Genomic DNA, 24,635 nt, shown 5'->3' with positions numbered 1-24,635 from the left:
TAATATATTAAATCACAAAAATAAAATAAAAAAAAAAAAAATTAAAAAATCCTTCACTATTATTTGAAAGCAAGCTCAACTCTTTCATGTGCCTTTAGTTGAAGCAAGTGGCACAGGGAATACAAAGATTTGGTTGTTTGGTCTGGTTGTTTGGTTTTGATTTTTTTTAAGAAAATACAGCAGTCCATGTGTATTAGGTAGGTGGAATATACTACTAAAAAGGGTATAAAAAACCCCCAGCTTTATAAACCTGAGGGTGATGACTTTTGTGAATTACCACCCAGCACCCAGCCTTGCAACTCTAAAAAACTACAGCATCAACTCTGTGCGTTGTTGGCTCTAGCACATTGGATTACGAGCCCTGTTTTGGAGTAACAGTAGTGGTAACACAACTGACTAGAAAAAATGAAATGACAGTTTTTCCATAAACTCAGTCTTCTTTTAGTTTGGATGCCATTTCCATTTCCTTTAATTTTATGCATAAAACCTTTGACTGGAAAAAATGTGTCTTGTCTTTTAAACTGGCACAAACCAAGCAAAAATTCTCATTCAGCTGAAGTTACACATGTGCTTAATTGCATCAGTTTTGGGTACTCCCACTGAGGATCTTTGCTCTTAAAACCAGCTTTAAAATGGTAAAGTTTTCTAAAATTTCCACAGATCTACAAGGTGCACTCTAAGTGTTCTCATTAAATTAATACAGATGTTGGAAGATGCAAGAAGCTATTATAGAGCTTATTAAAAGCTGCAGTTTATTAGTCTCAAAGGAACCTGCCAAAATTCCACTAACTTTTACTCACTCACCAAATCCTTTGCTCCAAGTCAAGGAAATGATAGAGGATTTTTATAGAAGCACCGAAATTTCCAAATCCTTATATTTTTGGTTTTCCTTTTTCTTGCTTGAAGGACTATGGGTTCCCTTGTTTTATAAGCAATAAAATGATTTTCCACCAAGTCCAGTGTGGGAACTCATACACCGCTGAACGGGGGCCACTCCACTTGAGCATCAATCAGTCTGGTAAAAAAAGGTCCTGCAAAACTGCTCCTTTCCAGAGTGTGCAACAAATCCTGAAAATCCTCGCTTACAGGCCTGAATCTGGCTGATTATTACCTTAGCTATTTATTCAGTCATTTACTAGTGAAGTCGTTTTGGGGGCAGGGAGAGTGGGAAGGCATGCCATGCAAACGTTCGATTGATGAGGGCAAAGGCAGCTGTCTGGTATTTCCTCTATGCAGCAAAGCACAGGAGGACGCAAAGACTCGAGAAAATCGCCCACTGTCTGAAGAGTTACTGCGTTTCCAGAGCCGCCGAGAATGGGGAGGGGGTGGCTGGCTTCCTCTTGCGGGCAAATGACCGGCCGTAAGAGTGCGTTTTTAAGGGGTGATGTCAGAGAAATTAAACTTGAGCAGTCAAACACACCCCTCTACCTCAACGACGTGTTTCTCCTGTTGATAAGGCGAGAGAGGTGGCTGTGTAGCACACCCAGCTCACTCCTGCCCTACTGGGACAGGGGCTGGCCAGCGGGAGACACTTATTAATTATGAACGGGGAGATGTCCCTTTAAGGTCTGCTGTGCTCTCCGAGAGCTGCAGCCGGAGTGTTTAGTGGGGGAGATTTGGCTTTATTTGTACATCCTAACTGGGTTAATTCAACGGGGAGGTTTCCAAAACTCAGAGACCTTTAGAGGGGTGGGTGGGGGGAAACTGTGTGCGGTGGGAGGAAACTAAATTCTTTTTAATGCGAAGAAGCAACGTAAAGACTGGATAACAAACAGGAAATGCCTAACTCGGCTGCGAGGCGGACGGGCGGTGCAGAGCGCTGAGCTCCACCGGCAGCGCAGCTTCCCCGGGCGCGCCGGCGGCAGGACCGCTCCCGCCACCCCTGCCCTCCGCCCGGGCTCCCGGCCCCCGGCTCGCAGAAGCCCAGGCATGGCTGCCTCCTACTGGATGCTGACAGGTGAGGAAAGCCCTGTTTCTGCCTTGCTTTGAAGACTCGGATCCCTAAAGCAGCCCTGCTCCGGGCGGGAAGTGGGTGAAGCTGGTAGGGTCTGGCACCCAAGGGACGGCGCCCTCCCGCCCCGATCCGTGCCTCGGGAGTGCCCTTCCCGGAGCTGCCCTCCAGCCGCAGGCCGTGAGGGACCTCCTCGGTTTGCTTCTCTCTGGGAACTTTAATCCCTAAACCAATTTGAGAATCTGGGAGCAAGAGTTGGTTGCTATATGAGGATGAATGGCTGAGAAGTCATACTGTAATTGAATCTGGCTTAGAAGAAACAAGTTTGTTTGGTTTTGTTGGTTTGGTTTTTGGTTGGTTTCAGCGGGTGTTTTTTTTTTTTTTAATTAGCGTAGATTTTTTGCTTTCCTCTGTTTGGCTTTCAGACTTCTGACTGGTAAAAAGGGAAGTGAGGAAGCAGTCACTCACTTCAGAAAGATGAGTTCATCTGGAGATGGGATGTGTTATATTTCCTTTTAGGATTGTTCATTGATTGGTAGTGACTGATCTGCTTTTCTAGAAGAAAATGTCACAAGTAACAATCTCCCTAACTAGTCAGCCTGTGGTAACATTTTGGATCTGAAATTAGGGGAATCCAAGAAGTGGTAAAGAAGCTAAGGCAATGCTGGGATTCATGTGCTTGGAAACTTGGACATTGAACTCCCCAGCAGCTCTTGCGTAGGCAAGTAGCACACAGTGAACCTGAAACAGTTCCCCCCTGAAACAGGGGAAGAAATCAATTTCATAAGATTGTCCAAATGCAAGCAGCAGCAGCAAGTGGGGAAAAGGCAAAACTAGAGTTTCTCCCTCTTCCCTCTGTGCTTATTGTGCAAGACAGAACACAGGAAAACGTGAAAATCTGAATATAGTAATTTGGCATGCCATATTTAGCTGTTGTTCTTAACTGTCTTCATTGTTGTTACAGTGACATACTCCAAAACATGCTTTTGTTTGTGTTCCTTCAAAGAAGGACAATTTGTAAAACAGCAACAATTTAGTGTGCCACAACTTCCCTTCAGAGTTGCAGAGTTGCCACTGGTAATGCTGATAGACAATTCACCAGTAATGAAAAAAAGGTTTACTTTCAGACAGGAAAACATTTTGAGAGCAAGTCTCATCTGGATTTACCAGGTGATTACTTTTTTGGTGGTGATGTCATGAGGGTTTATTTTTTAAAAGATTGGTGGGAAAGAGAATAGACTTAGAGACAAGAGGAGGCATTTCAGGTACCAGGTAAAGGATTCAAATTTTCACGGATAAATAAGAGCAGTAGTCCTACATAAACAAGTCAAAGTATCATAAAAATATGGATAAATGATTTTTTTCACAAAGAAAAATATAGTGACTTTAAAAATTAATTAAAAAATAAATTACATGCTGCTCTTCCTTAAAAGCAGCAAATAATCTGGCAGGGCCTAGCAGACAAAAAGAATCTAGATTGAAGGAGGTACATACAGATGTTATATATATTTGTAAATTTCTACAGATTTTTGTTCTTTTTTAATTTGGCTTGGTTTGATAAGACCTCTGAGGATCTTGACCACAGAAAGTCTGATGTGCAGACAGAAGTGCACAGAGAATTGAGAAGCCTGGTAAGAGCTGAGAAAAAAATATATGACAAAAGACTGAATTAGTTAGGCTTGTTTATCTAGTAGAAAAAAGAAACTAAGGCAATGTTGAACATTTCAAATATATCTTTTTTTATCCAAGTATTATTGCTGAGGATATTATTCCAGATGTCAGTGTTTTCTTTGTTTTGTGAGGTCAGTCATGACTTTCCACATGGCATATGTTGGTTTCCAAAGATATTGATGAATACTTGGTTCTCCAAATCCAACAAAAGACAAAAGAAAATCAGTGTAACTGACTATGCAAAAATCTTAGGGAATATTCAGAAGAATTTTCTTACTCTTCAGGTAAAGAATTGCTAGGCTACCAAAAAAACCCCACCCCTACATAATCTCTCTCACCAGGACTTTTGATGAAGGTGGATGAACAGATATAAAGGATGGCTTAGATACTTCAGCTGGCTACTATGTAAGTGGTTTGACCGGGGATTTGCTGAAGTTTTCTCCAGCCTTACATTTCAACAGATGAGGAATGAAGAAGTCAGTCTAAACGGTTCCATTATCTTTAAAAGCTTCTTCACTTAACAGTGTTACACAAAGTCTGTTCCCTCCTGGACTTCTCTCCTTGTTGATGATGGTCTTGTACTCATCTTTATAACAGAAAAAAAATAAAGATAAATATAAAAAGACAGAACTGTATGGAGAAAATGAAGTGGTCTTTGGTCAGAGCCTGTAGAGGCAGGACAGCCACAGGACAAAGGCAAAGCATGAAAAGAGAGTTTTTCCCAAGTTTCCCTCTGCATCTCTCTCTTTTATCTTCATTTGCTCTTGCAACAATACTGTCCAACATTTCTTACAAGTCTTCCCCCTATATTAGAGATTCTTTCCTATTAGTTTTATTTATCCAGAATGTAAGCATGTTTGCATGAATTCTAGCTGAAGTGGCTATAATATGGAGGAGATGGGATTTCCTATGAAAATTACCTCTCCTTTTCTAAAATCTGTACATAACCCATCTTTATGAAGTGGTTGACCAAGAACTGAAGATATAGGGAAGTGTGTCTCAAACATTTTCAGAATAATAACCTTAGATAACCAGCATGGCTCCAAAATCTCTTAGAATATATGTTATCATCATTTTCATTTTATCTTGCATTGTACCTAAAAAGGTCCAAAAATGGATGCCAAATTACTGCAATTATTAATACCTATAAAACTGTATTTTAAAAAGTGATTTATTGAAAGAACTGTTAGGTCCTGCACATAGTCTCAATCTTTTACCAAGTCAAGAACAAGCTGTGCAATTTTGAACTTTTATCTTAAAAATGTATGAAGAGTTAAAAGTACCCACTTGTTTTGGCTCTACCTTGGTCAAATTCATCTCTCTCCCTGTCATTAGCAAAATTAGAATGAATTTAGAAACTTCTATGGTTCTTAATTTTTTTGAGATGTTTTTCTTCTGCTGTTCACACTTTGACATACTCAAACAAGTAATAATACCAGATACTTTTTACCAGAGTAGGCAAAGCATCATCATCATCCCTTTGTAAGTTGACAATGGTCCTGCTGATAGTGGATACATCATTGAAGTTTATATTTGCCACTAAATATGGCAAATGGATGTGGATCACTGTTCATAACTCTATAAATCTTACAACTTGCTGTTTGAGAAAAGACCCATATCAAAATATCTCTTTCTACAACAGTCAATTTAATATTTTGAGTGGCAACTTTGTTTCAAAGTTGTTCTTTCTTCTTTGGTTGTGGTTTTGTTTGTTGTGAGTTTTTTGCTTTTGGAGTGTGTAGGGTGGGGTGTGTGTATGCTCTGTGTGTGCACACATGCATGTTATTGCAAGAGTTTTTTAATGCATCGACTCACCTTTTTTCCTGAATAGAATGTTAATTTTCTACTGGATGGTACTGGATGCCAACTTGCAACCTTTATCAAAAATATATGGAATCTCCAGGGATGTGAGGCTGCTTGTAAAAATTTGACTGGAATGAATTAACACAGAAAAGCTTGTAAATACCCAAGACTAAAAGAATAAAAAGTAAAATGCATTTTAGTGTAGAAGTTAAATTTGCACCACAACTATTTTTTCTTGAAAGAACAGCAGGAGGTCAACCCTTGGAACTTTATAGTTGCAAAGAAAGTAAAGAAGAAAATTTTTCAGCATTTATATAGATAAGTGAAAGGAACTCTTAAAGTAGAGTGCACACTCTCTCCTAAAGAAAAGCTGAATGCAGAAGTTCTTTGTCTCTGTTTTTGCATTAAAATTTTAATGCAAAATTATTAGCATGCACAAGCTCTAGTTAAACAATTACTTACACATGTGCCTATGTTATATTCCCTTGGGTGGTCCTGCTTGATTCTGTGAAACTATTCATGCTAATAGAGTTAAGCATGTGTACTCACAGGAAGAGAGTCTGAGGTCTGATAAATAAATCCTATTATGTAATATCTGATAAAGTTGTTTTTACACCAGTATCAAGCTTAGGGAAAAGGAACGCACTTACTGGGCCAGATGAGTTCACTGTCCTGTCACAACTGACTAGAGCTAGAATCTTCAGAGAAATTTATAGGTATATCATAATGGGAGATTATTTTTGCTCATAGTAGCCTTGTATCTCATTAAATTCTTGACTCCAAAGCCTTTCCAAGTCAGCAAATTCCATAATTCACAGTGGGTTGTTTTTTTATTAAAAAAAAAAAAAATAGCTAATAGAAACCAGAAACTTCCTTTTTTCCTTGTTTGTTTGAAATTACCTTCTCATCTGTTAGAAGATGCCCTCATGTTTTTCTGTTACCAGACTGAGTGCACAGTCTGGTACAAACCTAATGGATCTGTTGCAATTGCCATGACACAATTAGCATGGCACATTAGTGTACCTACTTTTTCAATCAGCTTTTATTTAAGTATTTCTCATGCAAGCATTTTTTCTATTCATCATACTTTTCCTTGTTCTAAATTTGCAACATTCATTCTTAAATGGAGTTTTTAGTGTCATATGCTGTTTCAAAATTAAGGTACAGAACTTAGAATGATAGAATTATAGATTTTTAAAGAGTTGGAATGGACATTAAAGATCATATAGTCCCAGCCCACCCCACCATGGGTAGGGACAATTCCCACTGGATCAGCTTTTTCAAGGCCTTGTTGAACCAGAATCAGGGTTGGAGCAACCACAACCTCACTGGGTAACCAGGGGTTAGACACTATTCTAGTGTCTAACCATCAAAGAAAAATTTCTTCCTGCTATGTAACCTAAATTTTCCCTCATTCATTTTGTACCCATTATTTATTGTTCTGTCACTACAGTTCTTGATGAAGAATCCCTCTCCAGCTTCCCTCTTCCCTGTCAGATACTGGAAGGTTGCTATTAGGTCTCACATAACCTTCTCCTCAAATATTCCTTCCTTCTTGTATAATGATACATTTTTTCATAATTTCTGGCTTGTTAAATTTGTCTAGGATGCAAATTCAGCTGCGTAGTCATGGTTCGGGTCCCATTTCTTTGCAATATCATTGAACTGATATATGTTTTACCAAGGCATCTTATTTCTATGTGTGAACATCCAGCTTTGCTCGAAACGTGCTGATCTGCCTCCCTAGCATCTCAGAACCGGAAGGCAGCCGGTAAAGGTTCAGTACCGGCTGAAGTGTAACTTGCAAATTTAACCAAAAACCTTTTAAACCGGGATCCAGTTTAAGAGCAGTGTCCAAGTACCAGTTCAGGTTCTGATGTTGCCTGTATCTGGTTTTTGTTCCCATGGGTGACGGCCGCCTCTCTCCGCCTCAGGCGGCGGCAGCTGCTGGGGGTGGCACTGCGGTCCCCTGGCTCCTTGGCACTCGCTGAAACACGGGATTGTACCGCTCGCCTCTTTCGTCATCTGTGCCTGTAACTTTCCACAACTGCTTGGCTTTGGCCGTATGGTTTTGGTTTGGCTTTTTCCTCTCGCATTTTGAAACGCGTGGCACGGCGTTAGGACACTTTAGGAGCTTGGACCGCCACTGTGAAGCGCTGGAGGGGTGGAGGGGAAGGACGAACGCGGGGCGACTCCCTCCAGGCGAGGCAGTTGCCGACTTCCAGAGCTCGCAGCACCCCGCAGCAGCGCGGCTGCTTCCCAGTCCCCCGCCCTCACACCGCCCCGGCATTTTTCCTTCCGCAGGACGGAGCCTCGGGAGCTGCCGCCAGGTTACCCGCGCGCGGCGCCGCGCGCATGCGCTGTGCCTGCGGTGACCGATCGGGGCGGGGCCGGGCGCGCCCCGGCGGCGCCTGAGGAGGGACTCGGGTCTGTGAGCATGCGCTATGGGGCGGCCGTGGGCGCTGCGCGTGCGCTGCGCGTGCGCATTGGGGTTGGCGGCGGGAGCGCGGAGAGGCGCGGATTGAAGGCGCTCCGGGAGGGCTGCCCGTCCGACCGTCCGTCCGACCGACCGACTGTCCATCCATCCATCCGTCCGTCCGTCCGTCCGGGCGTGCGTGGTCCCGCCGGCTCCAGCCCCCAGCCTTCCCTCCCGGAGCGCGCCTGCTGCCTGCTGCCGCCGCGGCACAGGGGAAGCCGGGGAGCGACGCGGGGAACCGCCAGGATGAAGCTGGTGAGGAAGGACCTGGAGAAGGATAATGCAGGGCAGGTGACGCTGATCCCCGAGGAGCCTGAGGACATGTGGCACACCTACAACCTGCTGCAGGTGGGTGACAGCCTGCGCGCCTCCACCATCCGCAAGGTTCAGACCGAGTCGTCCACGGGCAGCGTGGGCAGCAACCGCATCCGCACCACCCTCACCCTATGCGTGGAGACCATCGACTTCGACTCGCAGGCCTGCCAACTGCGCGTCAAGGGCACGAACATCCAAGAGAACGAGTATGTGAAGATGGGCGCCTACCACACCATCGAGCTGGAGCCCAACCGGCAGTTCACCCTGGCGAAGAAACAGTGGGACAGCGTGGTGCTGGAGCGCATCGAGCAGGCCTGTGACCCGGCCTGGAGCGCCGATGTGGCGGCCGTGGTCATGCAGGAAGGGTTGGCTCACGTCTGTCTGGTCACCCCGAGCATGACGCTTACTCGTGCCAAGGTGGAGGTGAACATTCCCCGCAAGCGGAAAGGGAACTGCAGTCAGCACGACCGGGCGCTGGAGAGGTTTTACGAGCAGGTGGTGCAAGCCATCCAGAGGCATATCAACTTTGAGGTGGTGAAGTGTGTACTGGTGGCTAGCCCAGGCTTCGTGCGGGAGCAGTTTTGTGACTACATGTTCCAGCAGGCAGTCAAGACGGACAACAAACTTCTGCTGGAGAACAGGTCCAAATTCCTACAGGTAAGGATCTAAGCAGTCTCCAGAGTGGGTAAAAAGAGGCTTGGGAGTTGTGTGTGATAGTAAGAGGTAGTTACATGGGAAATAGGTCATTAAAGGAAATAAATTTCTGACTGAGCATCATGAGGAAATTATACTCATGCCTCCTGAACTGTAAATAAGTTACACATGGTACAAGGATGGTTCCCCCTAGGGATACCTTAATGTGAAGTAGAGAAAATGTTAGATATTTCAAACTCCCTTATTTACTCTTCAATTAAGTGTGAAGTGCAAGTTGGAAAATACTTTGCACTGTTACTCTGTCACATTTTATAGCATATGTGTTTAATAACAACTTTCTAAAGATTTTTTTTAAAGTACCTGGATGTGGTATAGGTTAGTTAATTTTGTATTACAAAAATTAACCACAATTTTTTGTTAGTTTTTTACTGCATAGTTAAAGGCTATACTTTTTTCTTGTTTCTTACTCATCTCATTGGTTGAGTGGGTGGGAGTTTAGCCTTATACTAAAATAGGCATATTCAGAGCCTAAAATAGGTTTTCATAAGGGCAATTGTATAATTTTTAGGTTGAAGAAGGCCTAGTGTGATCTGGGGGCAGCACTAGTGAAGTGAGTTCGAGTGCTTAATGGTCCAAGTACCTAGGAGACCCAGTGCACCAAGAACCCTCCTTTTCCATGTGTAGCAAAGTGGTAACAGAAGTTTTAGTGTACTTCACAACTTTGCAACTACAATAATTGCACAGAGTTGATGCTTTAAGTTTATATGTCTGCAGTGTTGAGGGGCCTTCCTTTTCTTGAATGCTTTAAAAACGAGAGCTTACACTTAGATCTTAGCTTCTTGGTAGTTTCAAGTAGCCTTACCTTAGGAACAGTTGAGCTCATATATTTATCCCAGCCTTTGAATAAGAGAGGCAGTTTTCTTGTGTTGCTTGAAAGGCAGTTTAAGGGATTTGGTTTAGGTTTTGGGTTTCAGGAGAGATTAAGAATAGAATCATGTGTGTTTCAAGGAGATAAGTTCCCCAGATAATTATCAAGATTAATATGGCGTATCATAGAGGGTGTTTGTGGTTGGTTAAGCAAGAAAATTGTCCTTTTTCTTCAAAAACTCCAAACCTTTGACTTTGTTTTCACTCTAGGTCCACTCTTCCTCAGGACATAAATACGCACTGAAGGAAGCACTCTGCGACCCAGCTGTAACTAGCCGTCTTTCTGATACTAAGGCAGCTGGTGAAGTCAAAGCCTTAGATGACTTCTATAAAATGCTGCAGCACGAGCCTGACCGGGCTTTTTATGGCCTGAAACATGTGGAGAAGGCCAATGAAGCCATGGCCATTGATACCCTACTGATCAGTGATGAGCTTTTTCGGCACCAGGACGTGGCTACACGTGCCCGATACGTGAAGTTGGTAGATAGCGTACGGGAGAACATGGGCACAGTACGCATTTTCTCCAGCCTCCATGTGTCTGGAGAGCAGCTGGGCCAGCTGACAGGGGTGGCAGCTATCCTGCGCTTTCCTGTTGCTGAGCTCTCTGACCAGGAAGATGAATCTAGCTCTGAAGAGGACTAATAACAGTGACTTCATTCTACAGTTTCTTTTCTATGTCCTGTTGAAATGATTTTAAAGGTCCTTCCAATCTAAATACTTGTGAGCAGATGTACCGTGACATATAATCAAAAAGTTATACATACATATATATATATAGTTTTACTTGGCACACTACTTGTTATCTGATCTATGGTAATAATTATTGGTAGCTGTGTTGAGCTGACTGTTTTTTCAGTTCTGGACCACCAAGAAACTGTACAAGAAGTACAATTAGTACAAGAAACTAATTTGCCTCCCCAGTGCTGCTTAGTCTGCATGTTAAGGCAGACTGATAAGTTAGTGAAATGTGTAGGAAAAAATAATTGCAGGGAAAAATTCACATTAGACCATTTCTGGTCAAATGCTTGAAAAGAGTATTACAAAACAAATGTAAACTTCTTGGAAGACCCGTCAAAACTGTGCTTGATATTCATAGGAACTCCCTGGTTTTTGTAAGGTGTGTCAAAGGAATGGGGTCAATACCATCCCTTAGGGCTTTGTGTGGTGGTGTAAGTCTAACCACTTAAATATTTCTGTGAAACACTTGAAGCAGTCTTTCAGCAGCCAGACTCTTTAAGTTAACCATTTTTTTGCTAACACAATAGTAGATGCAGGAGAAATGTTGAATCTCAGTGCACCCATTTAGTTATCTTTTTAAATGGTGTTATAGCTTGGGAGATTGTCCTGAAGACTAACAAGGTGTCATTGAATGTATTCTGCTAAATTGGCATTATTTAGCACCCATTTCTGAGAAGGCATGGGAGAAAACTTAGAAAATCAGGACTCTAGTGTCCACAAGGAATCTTTAGATAGCAAATAGTTTACGTAACTTCATAATCTGGTATTCTATTTGCATATCTTTTTAAAAACATACATAAACTGTAATACAGAAGTAATGATAAAATTAGGAATCAAACTTCAGCTTAAGATAGTGGGGACTGTAAAAGTGAAAATCACCTTTTCAATTATTTGATCAGCTCAAAGTACTGAGAGACAGGTGTTTTGTTTCTTTACTGGGCAGTAAATCGTACATTGAAGAAGCAAGAATTGCTTTCAGATTCAGACATAACCCATGGTTGTAGTGTTTCAAACCAAGGTTTCATGGTGTGGCTTGTGTGTGTAAATAGGCATTCCTTTTTTAAATGTGATTAGAGGCAAGAACAGGAACCACAGAACTGTAATATGGAAAGCATCATAAGAGAGGAGCATTAAAAAATAAAATCACCAAAACTCCTAGTCTGGGTAGAATACTTTCAGGAAAATAATTTTTCAGGGTTGTCCCCTATGTTAATGGGTGCCAATCCTCTGAATTTAATGCTGTTTATTGGTAGCTGGAACATCAGTCTAAACTTATTGATAGAGAGGTACTTTTGACTTTAAGCCATCTCCCCTTTTCTACATCATCCACACAGTCTAAGAAATTCTTGAACAGAACATATATTAGCGCTGTAATACTTAAATACTACTTTTGCTGAAGACGGGCAAGCCTATTGAGATACTTGTTTACAGTCAGCTTGGACACATAAATTATTTGCGCTTTACATTTTTGTCTTGAATGGTGTTGGGTGCTGCATGTCATAGACTGCTCTAGGCTTTCTTTAGCAGTTAAGACTGCCTAAATTAATTTATTATTTTTTAATTTGCATTACTTATTTTTACACTTATTTAGCTAGAAAGCACCTTGATTCCTGTTATATCTAGTTTAATGTAAAAAATGTAGGAAGCAGAAAAAATTGACCAGTAAATATTAATTATATGCAGCTAATTAGGGCCTTAAACTCATATCTAAACAAGTCAGTAATTTCTCCAAGCTTTTATAACATAGGATGGTATAGTAATATATTCCCTTTTTCAAAGTAATGCCAGTTTGTTGCAGCTGTACACAAATGACATATTCTAATTTGTAGTACACCAGATATTCTTAGTTTATTTCTCAACAAACTCTTTGAGAGACAAATCAAACTGTTTTTTGGTTGTGGTATGGATTGCTATTTTATCAAACCAGATGGTTCCAATTATTCTATTGTAAACCAGAAGTTAGACAGTTTTTGCTGTGTCCTACATGATTACAGTGATTACAATGGCGAGTTTGTATTTTGTGCCTGTAGGTACCATCAAGGAAAAAAACTGGGCATTTTGTTGCATTTTTGCTTTTTGTTCCATCTGCTAAAAAAATGTGACAATAGTGATTCTTTTAATTATTTACACTTAGAATTAAAATTCTGCCTTGACTGTATATTTTTTGGTTTTTTCTTTTTTTTTTTTTTTAAGTTATTACTATCATGCTGATATGTCTCTTGAAGAAATACACATGAAGTTGCCCAGAGAGGGGGGTTTTATGTGTTTGTTTGGGGGTTTTGGAGGGTTTTGTTTTGTTTTGTTTTTGAGGTGTTTTTCAGTGGGGTTTTTCTTTTTGGTAAGCATTTTTGTTGTAAAATAAATATACAACACTATGTATACAAATGCATCCTGTTTCAGGAAACAGCTTAAGGGCTTGGTATTGAAAGTGGGCTGTGTTCAGTATTTGCAGATGCTTGACCTGGCTAAGTTCCAGGGTAGCTAATATCTTCCACTTTTCAAGGAATTTTGATTAGTTGAAAAGTCCATATTGACAAAGTTGCTTGCTCAATGCAGACCTCAGTTTTTGTGTATAGGTAACACTTGCACAGAAGAGGCATGCTACCAGCAGATCAAAGGAGTGAGTGCTAGAGCCATGGGAAAATACTTTTTTTATCTATTGCTTGGAACTAAACATACATGAACTAAAAAAATGTGTTTTGAAGTGTCTCCATTTGGTTTAGGATTATATTCTGACATAATTCTGTGAATTAATAGTGTGGTTTAGCATCTAATTTTAGACTGTTCAAAAGGAATGAAGACACATTGTAGGACTTCCTAAAGCTTGTTACATTTGGTAGGAAGAAAGCTTTAAAAAGTGTGAAATTTGATTGATCATGAACCCTGCTGTGCTATACAGTGATTCAAATAAATTTATTCATTTATTTGTTTGCCTCTCTTGCAAATTTGTATTTTGGAACAGGCCCCAGTTTGTTAATTTTGTCACCTTTGGCATTTAAATCCAGTTATCCTACACGTTTTTGTGGTTGTTAATCAGCTAAAGCTTGGTGCAAAATGCAAGATTGTTACCAGCTAGAGACTAAAATAATCCTGCTAATTACAAGGCAAAATAAAAGATAAATCCTTCAGTGAAATTGTAAAGCATTTAACAGTGTGTGATTAGGGAATTCCTCATCTCTTTTGTCCTGTCTTTCCCCTTGTACCAGTAAAATGCTAGTAATAAATGATCTTTGGACCACCAGTGCAACAAGAGCTCATAGTTCTTAAGTTTAATTTGTGATGGGACTGGACATGATGTTTTTAAAGCTGTGTAACTGTCTAAATTTTCATTTGCTACTTTTTCCTCATATATTAAATAGCCCTGAATTTTAAGACTACCTTACCCTTTGAAAGTTTCTTACAACTTCTGAGCTGCTGACTTTGGTTTACCTTGTTCAATGAACGTATATTATAGCTCAGTTATCATTGGACTGATATATCACTTGAGTCTCTCAAATTTCTTTCTGGCAGCTGGATTATACATCTAGAAAAATGTACTCATATGCATGTGTCTTTTAGATCACCCAGTCCATTCACTTTTTTAGTGAGATTTTCATAGCACTCTTAAAGAAAATAAGCCTGCTTCATAAAGGAATAGACACTGAGTCTTGCAGGGAAAATCCCCATATTGTCAGAATGCATTATTTGAAGCCTTATTTCAACTGTGTAGTCTATTGATTCTACAAAAGACCTAAGAAAGCAATTTTTAAAATGTGAAGCAGCAATTAGAAGGTCTCCAATTAGGAATCCTTGTTTATAACCTAAAATCGGAATCTCTACAGGAGACATAAAAAAATGAAGGAATGACTTTAGGAAAGTACTTATTTATGTACTTTTTAGATAGGCAGAACTTCAAACTTGATTTTTTTTTCTTGCACCGGTTGCCTTAATCTGAAGATTTCTCAATTCGGATTTGATTTAGCAGATGATGGGGAGAGAGCTATGACAGGGCATTGCAGCAGAAAATTTTCCAGTATCTTTCTCCTGTAATGGCCACAACTTGTTTTTAGGGACTGTTTCTTTCAGATTTTGTGTGGGAAAGAAGTATTTTGAAGTTTCAAAAAATTTAGGGTTAAGAAAATGCCTAACCATTTGGGTCTTGTGATAATTATGATCCTTAATTCAGGCTCCAGCAGGGGTTGAGCCTGGCCTTTTTCAGCAGTGGAAAGAGCAAATGCAGGCTGTGAAGCTTCTTGTGTGACAGTTGCCCAAAGACTTGCTGAATAAGTGTAATGTTTAGTCTTGCCACATATTTTATGCTTGACTCAAATAGGGCATTGACTTGGATTTGAGGGTAATCAAATGCTTGTGTGATACAGAATATAAAGGAAAGGCATGTCTTTAGTCTAACAACCAAACTGCATATGCCCTGTCAGCTTGACTATTTTAGAGATGCTCTACAGCTTTTCTGTGAGAAAGAAATTTACTCCTAAGGTGTCAGCCTAAAATAAAGTGTGAGGAAAAGTTTTCTGAAATCATAGTTGTTTTTTCTGTTGTCTGAAAATAATTCTTCCTTTTGTCCCACTTGAGTGCTGTATAAGAAATAGAAAGGGGAGTGGTATCAGAGCAGCCCTTCCTTCCAAGTCAGTGTCTTCTGGGAAATGCAACATTAAGCAGCAGCTTTCAAGCCCTGCCAGGTCTTGTCAGTTTTTTGCTATATCAGTCTTTAATTTATTGTCCTCTTTTTGGGAAATGCTACATTCACAGCTAATGTAATTGCTGTCATGCTGCTCGAATAATTGCTTAGAAGTCAAATTAGAGCTGATCATGAATCCTCTGGCAAAGTAGCTGTTCCATTAGAGAATGTTAATTAGTTGAAACCAGTCCTCCTTTTTAGGAATGTACATACCAGACATGATGGGAAGTGTTTTCTCTGGTCCAAAATGGAATTTCTAGTCAAAGCCAAGCCTGGAATAGAAAAGAAAGAGTGTAGGGGTTTAAGAAGTCAAATGGAACAGAAGATACAAAGCTTAAGACTTTTTTCTTTCATAGTAAACACTTGGCTAAAGGTGCTCCCTTTTCTGTCAGTGTCATTGGTAAACACAGCTTCCACACTGAACAAATATTTTTATATCTTGTCTAAGATATCTAAATCACAACTGGCTTAGGCATGATATCTCATGTGATGAGGGAGGCAATTTTCCGATTTCTGGTCTGTACATGAAAGGAAAATAATTGAAAGCTAGGACTGTACCTACCAAACACACTTCATCTTTTTTTCAGAAAAAAGTTCTGAATTTCCATGTTTCAAAAACATTTTGGACCTGGCAGCTACCAGCAAATCTGCTTTTGAAGATGGGCTGATTCTTTCCCATGCAGTACTTTTTGTTTGATTAGAACAAGTACTTTTAGCACACCTTTTACTGAAAGGGTTCATATGCAAAGATGTGTGTGTGTGTTTTTAGTAAGAGAAAAAGCTAACTGGATTCTTGGCTTGTAGTTGCTTTGGTAGCTACAGGATTGGCTCAGGATGCAGGGTTGATAATTATCAGCAAGACTCAAAGATTTGTTTACTGTAGGAGGAACTTGGTAGCAAGTGATAAATTCAGGAAGTCTGACAGTTTTTAAATGCTCATGGATATTTCTGAAGCTCTGAAAGCTACAGCCAGTTTTGCTGAAGAACATTGCCTTTTCTTTGACCCGCAGTGTTCAAGTGTTTTAGATAAATAGTTTCATTTAGGTGTGAGAGAAGTTAATTTCATTTTTTATCTTTCCCAAACAGGTACCGCTTCCATTTGATTAAGCGAACTGGTGTATCCCATATAATTTATTCCTCTCCTGAGTGGAAATTGCTGTTCTGAGATAGGTTGTCTAAGAGAAGCTGAAATGTATTTGCAGAAACAGTGCTGGGTGAACATTGACAATCTGGCAGGAAGTCAAGTCTCCTGGGGCACTGGCTGCCTTTGCTGCAGGGCTGTATGTAGGCGCTACTAGGACAGCCAGGGTGAGAGGCAGAAAAAGAGCAGCTGTCTCCTGAGGGAGCTTTTCCAAGTTCCAGAGCTGTGAGGAAAGATGAAAAGCTATGGTTTAATGGAAAACATGAGATGCTGTTTTGGATATGTGGCTTCTTCTCTAAAGGGAGACGCAGTACGTGTTTGAAATATCTGTACTCAGTTCTAGCAACTCATGCTTGGTTGAGGGTAAGATGCCAGCTGATGTGATTAAGCTCTGTGTGTGTCTGGGGGAGAGGAGCTTTAAGCCTGAGACAGAGTCTAGAGATATGGAGACCTTGCTAATCCTCTCACTATGGAGTAATTTCGGGCCACCCTGCTATTGCTGTATTTGAACCTTGTGAAAGACTGTCTTTGTTTTCCTTTCATACCTGTCTGAAAACCACCTTCTTTTTCAGAAATACTTCTTTGTGAAACAAACACTTCACTGTGTGGTGTTGGCAGTCTGTGTGATAAGCAAAGGAAAAATTTCTAGTCAGGCATTAAAAAAACCTCAAACCAACAGAAGCTGATTGAAATAAACCTTGCAGGTTTTTTTTTTGCTTTTTTTTGAAAGGGCATCTGGTTAGAAGAAAAAGAGAAAGATTAAATCAAAGTTTAACAAGGTTACAAGGTTTGTTGGTCGTTTTTTAACGGTTTTTAACAGTTTTTCATGTCATTTCAACTGAGATAAACAGACTAGTAAGTCAAATCAGTCAAATGACAGGTTTTTAGGCCTTTTCTCTGGAAAGACCCAGAAATCAGTTGTTAAAACTCTGTTAGTACACAGTCACAGGCATTGTGATCTTGGTAAATTATGACTGCCTAAACTGTTTTAAGCTATCTGCATTTGTTTTATCCAAGTGTAGATTTGCATGGTTCTGTGTATTAGTCTTATGAGACAAAGTGGTTTTTAATGAACAAGGATAAGTGTTCAGAAAAAACAAAGTTGACAATTAATTTTGACAACTGGGAGTCCAACCTTTCCTAATTTTGAAGAGTTGCCTTTTTGTCTAAATAGGTAATACAAATTCATAACTGACGTGGGGTTTTTTTTGAAAGAGAAAATCATCACTGAAAAAATGCTTAGGGCTTTAGACAGTAGTAATTAGAATTTGAGCTTTTTTGGTTATTTCTAGAATATTTTTAATACTACTTTGTTCCCTACTTTAAGCACTTTTATTTTGACATAAGGACTGGCAAGAAATAAATGTATGTTAGAGAGCAGAAAGTTCCTACTAATGAAAAAATGAGAAATTGGAACAGCCTTCCAGTCAGAAAAAAATGAGAGTGAAAGGTCACTTTTATATGGAATTTGTTCACCCTGAGAAATGTGATGTAGTTGCCAGCAACAGATAGGAATCAATTCACCATTTCTGTACCCATGCTTGGAACAGAAGCAGAGCACTTGCTGTTTTTTTCATCAGAACATTGTGTTGCCCTCTTCAATATCTGTTTAATTCTTATCACATATGTTCACACTACATCTCGACAGTGGCACCAGCTTCACCACAACTCTGACCCACAGTCAGACAGCGTCTAGCTCTGACCTAATGATGAAAAAAAATGCTTGTATTAGGTACCTGATAAGGGTTCAATGGGCACTTTCCATCTCTGCCAGTTAGATGTCCTCCAGGAGCTGTAAAGGTTATTAAAAAATAATTTTTGAATGTTTTATTTGTAAACAGGTGCTAGACTGAAGTAATTGATCATTAAATGTGTTTCCTTTGGAAAGCATGTTTTCTCCAGTAGTTCTGAAGTGAGCAGCTATGTATTGGTCCTTTGTATTTGTCAGCACAGCTTGGAAAAGTCTGTTTCCTACAAAGGCAACTGGGGTATCTGATAAAAAGGCAGCAGTGGTATCCAAAGAGGTGTAGACCAAAGAATAGAAAGAGCTCAGCATCAGCACTGCTGTGCTGCCTCATAGCTGGGAAGGAAGGAAAAGCTGGAAGTCATCTGCCAGTCTCTGCTGAAACTATAGCTGAGGTGCTACTTGCGTAAGACTGATGTTAAATCTGTGGTAAGGTAGAGCATACATGCAACAGGAGTGTTGCGGGATATAAGTTGGTGGCATAAGGTTAATTTTAACTTTTTAGGAGGTCCTTTTTTTAAGACTTGCAGGTCCTGTTCGCTACAGAAGACTGAGTCATTCTTAAATGACCCCAAAACTGACCTTAGTTTTGCAAACTTTAATTCAGCTTGGACAATTTCTTCCCTATTAAGCTTCCATGGTAGTTCTGTGAGGGTGATGCAGATGTTTGAAAGAAGGAGTAACGGCTTCTTTATGGTACTTCGGGTATCTCAAGGATACTTTCTGAATAGGCCTGGTCCAGATAGATATCTTTAAAATCATGGGTGTACTTCATTGCTGTGGGTGGGAAATGAAAGTTATTAGTGCCAGTAATTCATGTAGAAAACTCTATCTTAAACTGCATCTAAAAAACAGGATGTTTTTCTACCTCTAGAATCCAGCTCTAGTTTTTTTGGGGGGAAGCGAACCTTCCTTTTATAATTTCTTCATGGCTGGTTCCAAATTTCCCTGAATTGTTTATTGACCAATAAAAAATAACATTAGCAGTAAAAAGACCTAAGATTAATTTTGCAGCACTTTCAATTAATTTACCAGAAAAAATCCCTACAGCAATGATACAACAAAAGAGATGTTCATGTTCTTACTGGTATTTGAGTCTTTAAAAATTTGTAGATATTGTTGGTGATGCATATTATGCTAAAGTTTTCAGTAGGTTGTGAATCATTTTTTGTAATTCATGATGAAGTTGCTTTTGGAGAATTTATTAGCATTTCATTTTAAAAAAGTATCTTGACCATAAAAATATGCCACATAAAAGAAAAATATTAAAAACCTGTAAAATTTTACCGCAATTTTAAAAATTGCTGTATTTTTCAGCTGTATTGTGAAATGACAACGAAATGGTCACCAATATTGACCATATTCAATTCCAAACATGTTCCTCATAATCGTTTTGGGGAATAAGTTTCTTGGTAGGGATGCATCTTCTGTTCTTATTTCATAAGTGGTACTGATGAAAAGTTGCATTTTGATGGAAAGCATTTTGATTTTGTCCTTTTTTCTCATCGTCACAGATAAACACTGTCTTACAATTCCTGGCTTACTGGTATAGGAATTCATTTACAGAAAGTGTAGTTTTATCTATTTCCTGTAAATTATGCTCACCTCACAGGTAGACTGGAGATGAGCTACTATCATGTGACACATCAAGGTTGTGAAAGTCCTTGTGATTATCTTAGACCATAATATGTGCTAAACTGCAAAATACCTTTTGTAACAGTCTTATAAATTGACTAGTGCAATACCAGGTACTCTCTTGGTCTTCTTTGACCAAATGAGTTAACTTTTATTTTCTTAGGATGCAGTGCCTTTCATGATATATGTGTGGGTTTTGCAGTCTTTACTAGATTAGGCAGCTATTTTTATGGTTAATGGAAAATTGGTTTAATGATCACTGAGGTAATTTCCAGTTCCATTTTCTTATCTACTTGTTTTTCTCAGTTATAAGTGTCAACTTTGTTATCACAGAGCCATGTTCTTTCAATTGTCCAGTACAATAAAAGATTTTTCATCAGAGTTAATTCATAGGTAGAGACGACTAAGGAAACAAACTGAATATTATCTTCTCTTTTAGCAGTGAAAAGTGATAGATTTTGAACCAGGAGAGCTCTGTATGTCTTAGTAGAAAGTCACTACTGTGCTGGCACATGCTTGGAGCACGCTCAGGATTTTGCTATGAGCAGGGCAGGCCTGATGTGTGCAAACAGGCAGTGCCTGCTCCCTCATGTTCTTGCAGGACAGGCTGGCTTTCCTTGCAGGCATTTCAGTTCTGTGCAATTGGCAATGAAGAAGCATTTCCATCTGACCTTGTGTGAGAGCATCTGGGGACCATTCATGGGGAAATTCCAGCATTTCAACAAATACATGACTTATTTTCCATTATTGCCTGTAGCAATCTCTTATCAACTATATTCTCACTGTAGCAACTTTTTTGGTTACCAATAGAAGAAAACATTTTTAAAAAAATATATCTTGAATGATATTATTGACAGTACATTTGATGCATCACAAAGAATTTATATAGGCAATAGGAAAAATGAATTATTTGGATGATGGTTCATATTTTTAGTCCAAACTCCATATCAAGCATTTTTAAACTTCAAAATTTGCCTTTGGCAGCAGTAGGTTTTATCCCTTACTCTCCACTTCTTCTCTCAGAAAGCTGCACATACCTTTTTTTTTTTTTAAATTTTTTCAACTTTACTAGGGTACTTGATGTTTGTAAAGGTGTTTTCTGTGTTAAACTGCTGTAGTATTTCTGTGTGTCTTTTAAATGGAGTTCAGTTTAGTGAATATTATTTTGATTTATGTTTTTTCTGGAACCTGCTAGCTTTATATAACAAGTTTTCTGAAGAATAAACTAAGTCTTAGTGCTGAGAAACACTTTGAAGTTTTAGAGTTTTCAGGTCTCTGCTGTATTATGGGAATACATACAGAGAAACAGAACTCTGCTTTATATAGCCATGACATAAGAAGCTGCAGAAACATAGTGGTTTCCACTTATTGTACTAGAACGCAATTCAGCTAAAAATTACTTTTCTGTTGTGTTTAAATAAAAATTATCATAGCTGCTTTATCATGGGAAATAATAGGTAAGTTGTCTCTATACATCTTGACTATGCAAGTTGATTTTTTCTTTTAATATGCATGTTTCATTTTAATATACATGTCTAAGATTTAATATACATGTCTGAGATTTAATTCTGAAGTGTGTCTTTGCCCCACTTGTCTGTCATTTTTGTTTGGTCAAAACAAAATTTTAATTTTTTTCCTGCTTTTGGGCTTTTTTACGCCAAATCACTGCATGGCAAAATTGTTTAAGACCAAAGGAAAACTAGATATTTATAAGCTTCCATCTTTTCCCTTCCATTGCACTCTAAAAGAAACTGGATCACAGCTGAATTGATATTGATGCATTTCATAGAAATAATCTCTTTTTGTTGTACTATGTAAAAACTGGCTTAGATTTGATGCTCTAGCTAGCTGGATGTGAGTGGGTCACACTTCCTTTTGGAGGATTTCTGTTTCTGAAGCCTTGAGTGATTTGGTTGAGAGAATCCAATTATTTTGTTCAGCCAAAGGTGATGAAAGACAGAAGTTATAGTCATTGTGAAGTAAAAAAATGGAAAAAGTTGCACTAGCTTAAGACTTTCAGAAAAATTACCCAACAATCTCTAAAAACAACTGGGGAAGGAAAAGAAACGGTAAGAGAACCAAATCAGGAAGGCAAAAAAATAATTTTCCTTCATCCATGTAACAAACGGAGTGAGGTATTTCACTCATAGGAGGAAACACCTATATATGTTATTGATATAAAACAGTGCATTGACAAATTCAGTGGTTTAACAAGATCTGATGACACTTGACCATTCCCAGTGTAGAGGGCAGAGACAGATAAAGCTGTCAGGAAGACCCTTCTGTTGTATCATCAGGTTCTCTTGCTTTCTAGCCTCCTCTCAGAGAGGAATTAGTTTAGGTGCGGCTCCTGGTTCTAGACTTTTCAATGCTTATGTCCAAAGGATTGTACGTGCACAGGCTTCTGTATCACTTAGCTAAGATGTCAGAGTTTATTTAGCATGCTGTTGATCGCTTACTGAGAATGTGCTGCTGCAAGGAGTCTTTCAATTCCTCAAGGAATAATCTTGAGCAATCCCTTCTCAGAGAGAGAAAGGAGTACACTTGCAGTCCTGGCAGGGAGATAGTAGCATGAGTTTTCACTTAGGCATTATTTTTTGCACCAGTTCTCAGATTATCAAAGTTCCCACAAAGTTTGAAAGGAATTTCTGTCCTGGGGCATTTTATACATAGTTGGTTTTCATTTTGATGGAGTTGACTGGTGAATCATAGACCCATCAGATAGAGTGACTGGTTTGGGGGTCTTTTTTGATGCAATGGTTCATACTCTCTTAAAGTCTACTTAGATTTTTTTATACGTAAATAACAGTGCTGTGGAAATATATCTACCTTAAGAAGTGCATTAATTTGCCTAAAGTGTTTAGCATTTTTTTCTCAGTTTCGACAGTTATTTTTTCAAAGATATATTGCAAATTGCTAAGGGAAAGAGAAAAAAAAAAAACAAGTACAAAGCATGGATTTAAAAAGAAACTTAAAAATATGTAGACAATGTCATTTGCAATTCACATTTGAACACTGACAAGTAGTGATTTCCTCAAATCAAAGGATTCACCAGTGTCATGAGTATTCAGGACTCTCTTTTTCCTTAGTCCCTATATTAGCATACTAAAATTGTGAAAGATGTCGGCCTTAGATGTTGCATAATGACAAAAGTCACCATTCTCCATCTTCTCAAAATAAACCTCTGTTGAATCACAAATGACTCTTACTTTTGAGCATGTATTACACTTACCATCTCTGTCTTGAAATTTCTGACATAATTCTACAGCCATGCATGTGTTTTTTATGAGCTTCAACTCTGAATTTAACTCCCTATTATAAACTCTGTATCGTAAAATGCATCTCTGATTCAAAGATACATTTACAATAACCAATTACTAAACATAATAAAGTGGTGCTATGTAAGGATGGTCATATCATTTTTTTAACCAGACAGTGATGGGGTAACCTTCTCAATTGTTTGTGCTTCTTATTGCACAAGCCATCGATATCTTTGGATTGAATCAAAGAAAGAGGAACATTCAAAGTGACATATGAAAAGAATAGAAAAGCTATGGCAACTATTTGTTTAAATATGAAAAAAAAAAATAATTTAGGTTTGCTTTCTCCCATTAAGAGTCACAGAATTTAATTTTGTAGGAAACATGAAATGAATAGTGAAAATATTAATTAATTATTTTACATAATAATTAAAATAACACTCAATTGCTATCATAATTGTTAAAAAAACGCAGTGAAGTTCATACTGGATCTGCTTAGTTGGGTTTTTTTTTAGGCTAAGAGCAACAGAATTGACCTGTAATACACAAGCTATGCTTGTGTGAAAAAACAGCCTAATAGTGTGAAGTCAAACAGAAAATCACTGTGGAAGAAGTGGCTTTGGGGCTTTGGGTATCTTGTGTTTCCTGCAGCACAAGGTGTACTTGACCTATCATGCTAGTTTCAAGAAGGCTACACAATGGAAAGCTTATAGAACATCAGCCAGCAAAGCTGGGATTCATCATAACTGAACAAATGGTTGAGGAAAACCAAATTGAATGTCTTATTTGAGTCTTACTGATGGGTTTTATTTCAGAAAACAACCTATGTGTTCATTTTAGCTGTGTTTTCTGTCTGGAATATGGGGCTTGCACATAAAGCTGTGTGGTAGGAAATGAAAGTTCCAGTGGAGTGTTCATGAGGAATGGTCTTTGGCAGCAAAGGAGGGTGGATGTCAAGAGAATAGAAAGATTATAGGAACTTGTGTGGAGTTAAGTGTTGATGGAAGAACTATGTGCAAAAGATGGACTGGAAGTTGTTGGAGACAAGATAAAACATTTGGTAGGAGTTGTTTCACTTCCATCAAATTGCTGAATTTGCTAAGACTTTGTACATCTGCACAAGTAAAGAAGCAAACCTCATAAAGTTCTTTGTATGTGACATGCATATTTCTAAGGCTTTTTTCTTTTCTTTCTTTTGAAACTGCAAAGTGCTAAGGATTGTCACGATGAGAGGACTACTTTCCAAATTTTGAACAAAATAGTTTTATTCCGATCACTGCTAATTGAGTGGGGGACGTATCCTTGGTCTCTGCCATCTTATTTCCAAAAGTTCTGCTGTTTGCATTGTGTTACTCTTGGTAGCACATAACAATGCATTGATTCAGTATATTTTCAGGCTTGATACTGCATTATAAAACTATTTTCCAGCATAAAATACTTAGTACAAAACCAGCAAAGAGAGCTTTATTTAATGGGTTGTACAAAGCATTTAATTAGTTTTGAAAAGCTTTTGGCTGCTGCATCTGGAATTACTTTCAAATATATATTTCATAGTCTTCTGGGATATTTATCTACTTTCAATAAGAAGTGGTCTATTAATTATTCAGTCTCTTTCCAGAAAGTCAGTCTTTTGCTCTTCAAAGGT

At 38.9% G+C, this 24,635-nt stretch overlaps 2 protein-coding genes and 1 long non-coding RNA gene across 4 annotated transcripts in view; 2 read left to right on the top strand and 1 right to left on the bottom strand.

Moving 5' to 3' along the window:
* Positions 1 to 1,768: 1,768 nt before the first annotated feature.
* Positions 1,769 to 24,635, top strand: part of ITGA1 (integrin subunit alpha 1) — a 73,601-nt gene continuing 50,734 nt past the window's right edge. The window contains exon 1 of one of the 2 annotated variants that reach the window (XM_086869862.1): positions 1,769 to 1,957. In XM_086869862.1, the coding sequence (XP_086725988.1) occupies positions 1,930 to 1,957 (28 nt within the window). In that variant the 5' untranslated portion in view covers positions 1,769 to 1,929. Of the gene's footprint in view, positions 1,958 to 17,142; positions 17,207 to 24,635 lie in introns of those variants that run through there. The other variant, XM_086869863.1, reaches the window with a different exon arrangement.
* PELO (pelota mRNA surveillance and ribosome rescue factor) lies at positions 1,812 to 13,782 on the top strand. The gene is made up of 3 exons (XM_023944666.2): positions 1,812 to 1,957; positions 7,730 to 8,873; positions 10,008 to 13,782. Exons 2-3 carry the CDS (start codon positions 7,863 to 7,865, stop codon positions 10,437 to 10,439), a joined length of 1,443 nt encoding a protein of 480 aa, XP_023800434.2. The 5' UTR covers positions 1,812 to 1,957; positions 7,730 to 7,862; the 3' UTR covers positions 10,440 to 13,782.
* Positions 4,074 to 7,782, bottom strand: LOC147648527 (uncharacterized). The gene is made up of 3 exons (XR_015281171.1): positions 6,076 to 7,782; positions 5,438 to 5,553; positions 4,074 to 4,208 (listed from the first exon to the last, which is right to left on the bottom strand). It is a non-coding gene; the product is annotated as an uncharacterized LOC147648527 (long non-coding RNA).

Source organism: Cyanistes caeruleus, chromosome Z, assembly GCF_971803275.1.
Source record: "Cyanistes caeruleus chromosome Z, bCyaCae1.hap1.1, whole genome shotgun sequence".
NCBI lineage: Eukaryota > Metazoa > Chordata > Aves > Passeriformes > Paridae > Cyanistes > Cyanistes caeruleus.
This window is presented reverse-complemented; position numbering and strand designations above follow the sequence as displayed.

Coding starts and splice junctions, on each gene's coding strand:
- PELO (XM_023944666.2), top strand. CDS start 7,863: ATGCGCTATGGGGCGGCCGTGGGCGCTGCGCGTGCGCTGCGCGTGCGC. Junction 8,874..10,007: donor ACAGGTCCAAATTCCTACAG/GTAAGGATCTAA, acceptor TTTTCACTCTAG/GTCCACTCTTCCTCAGGACA.